This window comes from Gopherus flavomarginatus, chromosome 16 (genome assembly GCF_025201925.1).
Source record: "Gopherus flavomarginatus isolate rGopFla2 chromosome 16, rGopFla2.mat.asm, whole genome shotgun sequence".
Lineage (NCBI taxonomy): Eukaryota > Metazoa > Chordata > Testudines > Testudinidae > Gopherus > Gopherus flavomarginatus.
The window spans coordinates 23,448,570-23,459,022 of NC_066632.1; the positions used below are offsets into that span (position 1 = coordinate 23,448,570).

Below are 10,453 nucleotides of genomic sequence, written 5' to 3' on the forward strand. Positions count from 1 at the left end.
GTGCTCCGCTTTCAAAATAAAAGCAAGATCGAAAGAGGCAGACTGCCAGTTACGCAAGGTGTTATCTAACGACCACAAAGACATCAGATAGGGAGCTATTGTCTGGAGAGAAAAAAAGGAGAAAGAAACACTGCCAATCATCTGAGTCTTTCACTCCCTGAGAGGTGCTGAAGTTATTTTCAGCTCTAAACTTTTCCTGCTGCCCAGGAGGGCTGGCCAGTTCCTTGACTCCACCCACCACCTTGGTAATGCAGCTACCTGCTGCTCCTGTATATATATATCGCCCTGCGCTTTGCTGTTGTCCGCAGAACAAAGACAGAAGAAGCCTGCCGCTCTTTTATCTCTAATTGCCCCGTCCCGATCCCACCATGTGTAGGGAAATTTGTACCATGGCTTTTCTGCGGGCCATCATGGCCGAGTTCCTAGCCACCATGATCTTCGTCTTCTTCGGCCTCAGCTCAGCCCTGAAGTGGCCCTCGGCCCTGCCGAGCATCGTGCAGATCTCCCTGGCTTTCGGCCTGGCCATCGGCACCTTGGTCCAGATGTTCGGTCACGTCAGCGGTGCGCACATCAACCCAGCGGTGACCATCGCTTTCTTGGTGGGGAACCACATCTCCTTCCTTCGGTCTGTGTTCTACGTGGTGGCCCAGCTGGTGGGGGCCATCACTGGGGCAGGCATCCTTTACCTGGTGACCCCGATCAACACCCGTGGAAACCTGGCCGTCAATGCGGTAAGTCTCTTCCTGCCCACGGATAATTAATTATGCCCACAGCCTCAGCAACCCTACACACGGGTTCCCGGCCTCACGGGAGGAATCGGACCCACCATGAGGTGACGAAGGCCGGTTCACTCCGGCACTGGAGGTATCTATGTCCATGTATATAGAGAGAGATGGGAGCACCGTGCCGGCAGCCTTAGCATAACTGGCACTGCACTGACAACACAGATTTATTGTGCTGTGCAATTAACGAGGCGGGGTTTTTTTTACCTAGTGCTTCTCTTATCCTGAGGGCTTTCAGATGAGCTTGACTCCAGCCTCTCTTCCTGGAGCCAGGGAGAACAGAGCAGGGAAAGGACTTAAGCCAGGACTGGAGGGAAATCCACTTAAACCAGTGCAGGGGAGGAAATTAGGAGCCCTTTAGACTAGTATGCCCAGTCAGAGGAAGGAGATTGGAAGACCCCTTAAACCAGTGTAGAGGGGAGGATAGGCACCCCACTTGGACCAGCATGAGGGCAGTTTTGGGAGCCCATCTGGGGGCCCTGGGAGATCTCTTAGATCAACAGTAGGCAGTGTGACCAGTTAGAGGCAGATTCCGGCCCCCTTTCAGACCACTCTGAGGTGGACCAGTTGCTGTGCAGGTGTTGATTCTTGGAGCCTTCAGCGTCGCAGGAGAGTTTTCAGGGGCTGTGTTTTCCTCACTGGTTGTTCTGTGCCCCTCCAAGCCCCTAAATGCCCCCCCTCGACCCCCCAAATAACTTTGGTCATCATGAGCCAAACTGTGCCTTGTGTCCCTTCATTTCACAGCACTTCCTCGCCACTTCCCCCTAACCGGGCCTGAGCGGCCCTCAACCCAGCCCAATGGGGCTGGATTCTTTTTCCACGCAGCTGGCAAGAGACGAAAACAGGTGCACCGACCGACCCCAGGTGGTGATGGCTCATCCCACCCCAATGGCATCCCCTCTAGATCCCCACTGTTCCCGCCCTCGAGTCCCCATACAGGGGGATCTTACCCCAGTCCCAGTCCTCACCTCCCTCTCCATGTATTGCTCACACCCTCACTCACTGAAGAGCAGATAGTCTCTGGCTGCTCTGGGGCAATCTGGGTCTTAGCAAAGGGAGAAATCTTAAGGTGATAAGTGATCTGTAAATGCCTAGAGGGAGAAATGCAGAGAGAAAGGGACTTCCAGAAAGATAGAGGGGGGTATATGGAGGATAGATAGATGGATAGATTGATAAGATAGACACAGTAGCATCTCCTCGCTAGGAATTTGGGCGGGGGGGGAGGGGATTCCAGTCTCACTCTAAACAGCTCTGTGGTTTTTTAGGGGGTAGTAAAACCCCTCAGCTCGGCTCAGCTCAGCAGCCATTCACGATCCTTCTTGTTCATGTGCAGCTCAACAACAATACATCCCCAGGCCAGGCGCTGGTGGTCGAGATCATCCTCACCTTCCAGCTGGCGATGTGCATCTTTGCCTCCACGGATAAACGCCGGACCGATGCCATAGGCTCCCCAGCATTGTCCATCGGCCTGTCGGTCACCCTGGGTCACCTGGTTGGGGTGAGTGACTGGGTCATCGGGCAGGAGAGCTGGCCATGGGAGAAGCTCCCAGCTACTCTCATCGCAACCTCTTCCAGTAGGGGGCACTGTAAGTAGCAGGCTGAAGGGCAGGCTATGGGTGCAGGGGATGCACGGGGTGCTGTAGGGAGCAGGGCAGGAGCACTGACTGCGGCGGGAGGCCTCCAGTTACTCCAGTCACACCTGGAGCAATGCCCTGGTCGCAGAAGGACTAGAGCGAAGGGAAATGTGATCTGTCTTAATTCCCATGTCCCTTTACAGATCTACTTCACAGGCTGCTCCATGAACCCAGCCCGATCTTTTGCACCTGCTGTCGTAATGAAAAGATTCAGCACTGCTCATTGGGTAAGAATCTCCCACCAGTAACAGTAGCTCGTCGCATGGTGGAGAAGAGCTAGGGGTCTGCAGCACACTGGTTGTTGGTTGGCAGGGGCTGGGCCACTTGTCGTTGGCAGCTCAAGAGCGAGGGAGGTCAGGGTTGAGGAAGTGAGGGGGTGTGTTTGAGTATAAGGAAATTGGGGTGGAGGGGAATCTGCTGGGAGATGACAACTGAAGGGGGCCATTAAGGAAGCACTTAGAGGCCAATGGCTTCACTGCACCAGGCGCTGTATGAACATGGAAGGAAAAATCCCCTGGGCTTTCTCACGGCTTGCTGTGGGGCAGCAGTGTGGTGTAGCAGATAGGAAAGCGGACTGGGACTCGGTACATGGGGATTCTATTCTGGGCTCTAACACTGGCCTTCTGTGTGATTTGGGGCAAGTCACATCCCTGTGCCTCAACTTCCCCATCTGTAAACTGGGGATAATGATACCGCTCTTCATAAAACGCTTTGAGATCTACAGTTGAAAAGCGCTATGGCAGGATTAGAGATGATCATTCTACCCTTGGCTTCCCAGGTCTTCTGGTTCGGACCCATCATCGGTGCAATCCTGGCCTCCCTGCTTTACAACTACTTCCTGTTCCCCTATTCACTGAACGTCTCCGAGAGGGTAGCCATCGTGAAAGGCACCTACGAGCCAGAAGAAGAGTGGGAAGAGCAGAAGGAGCAAAGGACAAAGTCCATGGAGCTGACCTCCCCGTAAGAGTGATGGCTGGAAGGGAAAAACCAAAGAATAAGCCAAGACTCTCAATCTGTAGCCTCACAACCCAAAGACCAATAGTCTCTATATGCAAGAGAAGGGTGCATGTGATATCTGTGTATATACCCTGCGACTGTGAGGGTGACTGATACAAATATTCCTGGCCAAAGAATAGAGATCCACACCCAGCAGAATGGGTTCCACCAACATCGGCCCTAGGCCAGACTGGTCCTGACCCAGTGTGCCTCAGAAGGTCTTGTCAATGGCTGGGGTGTGCCAGGATTTTTAGCGTTATGCAACTGTGCCTTTGTCTTTGTCTTTGGAACGAGCCCCAGATCCGAACATTTCCCCCATCCAAACAGCCCCAGACTCTTTTTTTTTGGGGGGGGGGGGCATCGGTGGAGGTGATAACCTGGTCGGAATTTCACAGCCCACCTCAAATGGGTGTGGGTGATTTCCACTGATTTTTCTTTTAATGCTTCATGGGTACCCCAACGGGGTGGCAGGCAGCATTGTTGTAGCTGTATTGGTCCCATGATATTACAGAGACAAGGTGGGTGAGGTAATCTCTTTTATTGGACCAACGTCTGTGGGTGACAGAGACCAGCTTCTGAGCTACACGGAGCTCTTCCTGAAGAAACTCAGATGTGAAAAACATTCCGTGCACCTCAAAAGCTTGTCTCTCTCAGCTGTTACCTTTCCCACCTTGTCTTTCACTTACAGAGTCAACATAACTGGGTCCCCATGTGATCCTGGATGATGGGAACATGGACCGTCCTCTGTAGGGTCAAGGAGCCATTCAGTAGCTCTTTGTGGGGTGAGGTGGGAGTTTAACAAGGGTGGGTATCTCTTAAAGAGAGCCTGACCTGAAGGGACTGAATCTCCCATTTCTGTGGCCCCATAATTGGCTTTGGGGGGTGCCAGGGGGGCAATTAAAAAGCCCATGAGAAACAAGCACAAGGCCTTTTGGATTATTCAGCTGCTGCTTTAGAAGAATGTGACTAGGCCTCACACCCGTGCATTTGTAATTGGGATGGGGGGCGGGGAGATATCTTGATGATGTTCCCTTCCCGCGCCCTGCCCCGCCCCAGCAGCTGAAGGTCTCTGGGCTTCCCCCCTCAGCTGACATTTGTGTGGGGCTATACCCCATGGTGCAGCAGAGATGGGAAGTAGGGGAGGGACAGAGAAAGGGGAGCAGGGAACAAATGGAAGGACATACAGCAAAGGTGGGGAAAGGCCGGGTGGATGGGTGAGATTAACAGGCCCAAGTCTTTCTGTCATCCCTAGGGCCCAGCGTCTTCTTGGCGGGGCTGGAAATTCGATTGTTCCCCAGCCACGAAGCACAAGGTCACAACTGCCCAACTGGGAGGTAGCCCAAGGAGCCAGGAAAGGCCTGTAACCTCCACAGTCCAGGCCCCTGGTTTGCTCCATAGTCCTGACACCATATCCCGTAAGCCCCAACCGCACCCCCAGCTTCTGCTTGTTTTCTTTCCGTTCCCTTCCCAAGCTTCTCCTGCGAATGACATAATACTGACTACGCTCTAAGGAATTAACCCGGGACAAGAGCCTTTCTCTGAATCCTCTCCAGCCTCTGCTGAGGCCCTTGGAAAGGGCAAGACAGCAAGTGAAAAGGAGTGAGGCTAGGTGGCTTGTTGTAGAGGATGCTGCTGCTGCTTCAGATGCGCTAATCTCCTCGCTAGTCTGCTGTGTCTTTACCTCCGTACAGCCGTATCCCAGGCCTTTCGCAAAAGGCCACGATACAAGCCAGAGACCTCATTCCTCGTGTGCCCAGGGCTCCCATTAAACCCCATGGAAGCATTGGGCACCTGGGGGGTGGGGGAGGAGACAGGGATGGGACGCGGTATAAAGGGCCAGCATGGCTGGTTTCGACAGACAGTTGCGGCAAATATATTTTTCCCATGGCACATCCTACATCCCAAACCTTTATCCCCTGGGGGAAGCTGCTCTTTCTTGCATTGGCTGGTGTCGGTGAGTCCTGTTTATTTGGTGCATGAAGGATATGATTTTGGACTTTGTACTTGTATTATTGTATTATTTATTGTCAATAAAAGACACTACGGGTTAATCCTGAAAGCACAGTTGCCCCAGTGGCTGATCATTTTTGTTCCATGATGTGTTGCACTAACCCCAGGCAGCACCCCTACTAGGCTCTATTAAGCCCATTTTGCAGATGGGGAAATTGAGGTACAGCCGTGGGTTAACTTCCAGGGGAATTGTGGGCACTCAGCCCCTCTGCAAATTAGGTCCAAGGTGTGTCTTGGGGGTAACTAAAAAAAAAGAAACTGGGACTGGAATTCTAAATGTGCTAAAAGGAATCTGATGTTGTGCTAGGCCTGCTCGCTCCATGACGAGATTTCAGAGCTGGCTTTGAGGGTGCTGGCTTTGATGCCAGGGGATTATTTATATGCATGTTTTGTGGGGCATTTATTAAGGGAGCTAAGAGGAAGAGCACAAGTACAGTTGCCAATGCTCCAGGATTGTCCAGGAGTTGCCAGAGAATTAAAGAGGAATCTTTAATTAAAGAAGAGGTCATGTGATGAAACCTCCAGGAAGACGTCCAACCAAAACTGGCAACCCTAAGCACAAATAAATATTGGACAAGGGCCTTCGAGAGCTCTCGCAGTTTGACTCAGTTCTGAGCAGCCGGACTCTTTGCTGTTCCAGCCCTGGCCTCAGACACACTCAACTCGGCCAAATACACACCTTATTCCTAACCCACAATTCCTATCCTCTTGCTGTGCAAGTCCTGAGCTCATACACATCGCAGCTTAGCCAAATACACACCTTAATCCGGACCTTCCGCTGTTTGCTTGCTTTTCCAGTTCTGCCACTCGCATTTGCCAATATGCCTCATTCCTGACCTGGAATACCCCCCCGCTATCCCATTCCTGGGCTTTCACCACAACAGCTTTGCCAATGCCCCTCCATCCTGACCCACAGCCCCTCTGCTATTCCAGCCCCCCCCACACACACACAACTGTGCCACTGCCCCTCAATCCTAACCCACAATTCCCTCCTGCCCCCACTAGCCCACATGGCTCTGCCAATGCCTCTCCATCCTGACCCACAGCCCCTCTGCTATTCCAGCCCCTCCCACACACACACACACAACTGTGCCACTGCCCCTCAATCCTATCCCACAATTCCCTCCTGCCCCCACTAGCCCACATGGCTCTGCAAATATCCCTCCATCCTGACCCACAGCCCCTCTGCTATTCCAGCTCCACACACACAGCTATGCCACTGACCCTCAGTCCTGACCTAGAATTCCCTCCTGCCCCTGCTTGTCCACACAGCTATGCCAATGCCTCTCCATCCTGACCCACAATTCCCTCCTGCCCCCGCTAGCCCACACAGCTCTGCCAACGTCCCTCCATCCTGACCCACAGCCCTTCTGCTATTCCAGACCTGTGTTGACCAATATATGATGGGCTAATTATATATATATCTCACATTATCAATATGCATTAGTCACACCATGTATACTAATATGCATTAAGCATACAATATTAATATAACATTATATTGTATATATATTTCTAGCAGTTGCATGGCCTATGTCTTTCTATAATCCTATGCAGTTTAGTTGTAGCCATGTCGGTCCCGGGCTATTTAAAAGAGAAAGGGGGTGAGATAATCTCTTTTATTGGACCAGCTTCTGCTGGTGAGAGAGACAAGCTTTCAAGCCACATGGGGCCAAGTTCTTCTTCTATAATCCTTTTCACTTATACTCTCTAGCTCATAACACTTTGCAAAGCTGAAGGCAATAATGGCATTAGAAAATAAGAAACATATCAAAGACAAAAGACATGAATGTTCTATCCCGATACAAGATGGGGAGGTACCTTCACAAAATTAGTACCTGGAGTGCTGGTCTCCAAAACAAAAGTAAACAAAGGTACAGAACAAGTTTAGGAAATGGTCCAAACTGATGGGCTAGATTTTATGGGATGTTCAAAGAGTTTTGTAACTTGTAAAACCATCCACTCAATACTCCAAGCTGAAATGTGGAACTCCGGCAGCATGGCTTCCATGTGTGGTGAATTTAACAACACTGCATGAGATGGCTTTCCAGAAACTGGTGTCATACTGCTTTCTTCCTGGACCGCACTATCATTGACTTTGATACAGATTATTTGGCCTCTGGAGACTGTATATTTCATATATCGGGGGTAGCCGTGTTAGTCTGTATCCACAAAAACAACAAGGAGTCCAGTGGAACTTAAAAACTAACAGATTTATTTGGGCGAAAGTTTTGCGTCTGAAGAAGTAAGGTTTTTTGCCCACGAAAGCCTAGGCCCAAATAAATCTGCTAGCCTTTAAGGTGCCACCGAGCTCCTTGTTGGTTTTGTATATTTCATAATGAACCAAAGTGCAGTCACACAGTTCACTATGCAATTTACCAGCACCTGGCTACCCACACACACACAGATCTGCCACTGTACTTCATTGCTGATTTTCAGCAACTCCTGCTGTTCCAGTCCAAGGCTCCCTAACACACAACTGAGCTGATCTGTCTCCATCCTCGCCACAAGCAAACCCCTCCTGCTATTCAGGCTTCACAGCATACCCCATTCTGATACCAGATACCTGTACATTTCCAAGGCCTCACTGGGCTGATCATGACAGGGCCATGGATATGATGCTCAATCAGGGTTAGACTGGTGGTGGGCAGATTTCCGGATGGAAGGCGCAAAATGTGGACAATGCTAATGTTCTGCTCATCACAAGAGCTTCTCCTCACGGCTCTAGTGAATTACACTGACCAGAAGGGGCCAGATCCCCTTTGTGTGGGTCTTTCACACCAGTGCAAATCATGACCATTCTGATCCAGCAGCGCTTTATACCCACTGGTGGAAGTGACTACGTCAAGGCGCAGGGCACCGTGACCCACAGGCCAGGCAATTCTGAGATGTTTGACAAGTGCTCACCATGAGGAGCAGCATGGTCCAGCATTAGGAGAGCTGGATTCTGTTCTTGTACAGGAGGGGAAACTGAGGCACAGTGACTGGCCCAAGGTCAAGGCAGTAGCGGAGGTGAGAATCATAGACTATAAAGCCAGGAGGGGCCATTGTGATCACCTTGTCTGCTCCCTGTATAACACAGACCACAGGACTTCCCTGAATTAATTCCTGTTTGAACTATTGAAGTGGTTCCCAAACTCTCCTCTGCTAAGGACCCCTTTCACATCTAAATAAATGTCCCAGACCCCTTTCATTTCTGGTACTACTAGAATACCAGCCCCACCCCACTCTACCAGCACAGAATATCAGGGTTGGAAGGGTCATCAGGAGATCATCTAGTCCAACCTCTTGTGCAAAGTAGGACAATCCCCAGACAGATTTTTGCCCCATATCCCTAAATGACCCTCTCAAGGACTGAACTCACAACCCTGAGTTTAAGCAGGCCAATGCTCAAACCATTGAGCTATCCCTCCCCCTGCATGGTGTGGAGGCGACCATTTTGAGAAAATGGCGTCCTCCATGTGGCAAAACTGCCAGAACACCCTTTTGGGTGGATGCTGGCCCTGGCTCAAGGCCATGACCTCCACGTAACCATGGCAGACCCCCCACGGATCCACTGAACTCGAGCCCTCACTGAGGAGAGCCTACACCGCCAGCAACAATGAACTAATTAGCTCCTCTGGTTCCTGAGCAAGCCCTAGTCGTGTGGGCTGTGCTCATAAACCACATGGAGGGGTCAACCATGCCACACACTGGTGCCAGCTTGCAGTGTGGTCAAGGACTAACGCCGCCTTCTGACCTGAAGGCCTCATCTACCATATAGCTAGAACCATGGTAAATGTAACAAGGCAACGGGTCTTTCTGCAGCCTGGCAACTCCCATGCTGGCATTTGGGGGGGGGTGCAGCTCCCCAACTTAGTTAAAACCATTGTGCCTGGAGACAGGACCAAGCGGCGGTCCGATTGTGCTCCTTGCTTTGCTAGAGCACTATTAATGCACAGGGGTGGAGCGAGGCTGTGAACGTAGCCTCCGGGACTCAAAACACGGATGGTCTAGTCCCAGCTCTGCTCCTATACTACTGCATGACTTTGTGTAGGTCACGGCCCTGCTCTGTGCCTCAGTTTTCCCTGTCTGTAAAATGGGGATAATGATGCTGATCTCCTAGAGTAAAGTGCTTTGAGAGCTACTGATGCAAAATCCAACATAAGAACCAGCTGTTGCTATTAATATAACCAGGTTGCCCAACAGGGTACTTATTACAGGGTTGATTAAACTCAGAGCCGTGACCCAAAAGTGAAAGATCAACCATCACTATCCTGAGAAATCACCTGTCACCCCCCAGCACAGAAACTGATATAGCTAAATTCTATCTCCCGGGCCACATGATCTTCCTTCAGTTAAGCCACTGGGGTAATATTAAAATGTGGGTGCTGATGTTTATGAGGATGGCTACGCACACCCTAGAATTCAGCCAATGGGAGGGACAGACTGCAACCCACACAGTCTTGCTACGTGACTGTGGGCAGGTCGCGTCCTCTCTCTGTGACTCAGTTTCCCTATCTCTGTAATGATATTCTCCCTTTCGGCAAAGCACTTTGAGCTCAATGGATGGAGAACGTGACCGTGATCAGCAGCATTACAATACCCAACCACGATCAAGGCGTCATTGTGCTGGGCACCGTACAGACAAGGTGAGAGACAGTCCCTGCCCCTCAGAGCTGACAATCGAAATAGATAAAACAGGAAAGGGATGGGAGAAAAAGCGACTTGCTCAGGTAACCCCACAGGTCAGAGAGAGAGCTGGGACCAGCACTGAGATCTTCTGAGTCCCAGTATGGTGTCAGCCATTAGACCCACCCCGCCTCGCTGTACAAACGCTAAGCGGTATTATGATGAGACTCACCAAATTTTGATTACGCCCGTGACGTCAGAGCTTGTTTACATGGGAGACAAAGTGAATTAACCTAAACCCAATGGAGGCCGTTTTGATTCTGAACGACGGCATCCGCAGCCACACCAGGGTTTAACGGCTCTGCTGTAAAGGCATCTCTTTAGTTAATTCAGACCACACTGGATCTTTGTCTCTGCGGC

The 10,453-nt window shown here is 50.9% G+C and overlaps 1 protein-coding gene across 2 annotated transcripts; it reads left to right on the forward strand.

The window, feature by feature from the left end:
• Positions 1–296: 296 nt before the first annotated feature.
• On the forward strand, positions 297–5,479 carry LOC127035456 (aquaporin-5-like). Of its 2 annotated transcripts, XM_050925352.1 has the most exons (5): positions 297–731; positions 2,116–2,280; positions 2,560–2,643; positions 3,195–3,376; positions 4,665–5,479. In XM_050925352.1, exons 1-5 carry the CDS (start codon positions 369–371, stop codon positions 4,774–4,776), a joined length of 906 nt encoding a protein of 301 aa, XP_050781309.1. In that variant the 5' UTR covers positions 297–368; the 3' UTR covers positions 4,777–5,479. The 2 variants fall into 2 exon arrangements, with proteins under 2 accessions (XP_050781309.1, XP_050781308.1); XM_050925351.1 differs by having other exon boundaries at positions 3,195–5,479.
• The last annotated feature ends 4,974 nt before the right edge of the window (positions 5,480–10,453 follow it).

Excerpts from the sequence above, each read along its gene's own strand:
- LOC127035456 (XM_050925352.1), top strand. The coding sequence starts at position 369 with ATGTGTAGGGAAATTTGTACCATGGCTTTTCTGCGGGCCATCATGGCC. Across the intron at positions 2,281-2,559 it reads CCCTGGGTCACCTGGTTGGG|ATCTACTTCACAGGCTGCTC; the intron begins GTGAGTGACTGG and ends GTCCCTTTACAG. Across the intron at positions 3,377-4,664 it reads TCCATGGAGCTGACCTCCCC|GGCCCAGCGTCTTCTTGGCG; the intron begins GTAAGAGTGATG and ends TGTCATCCCTAG.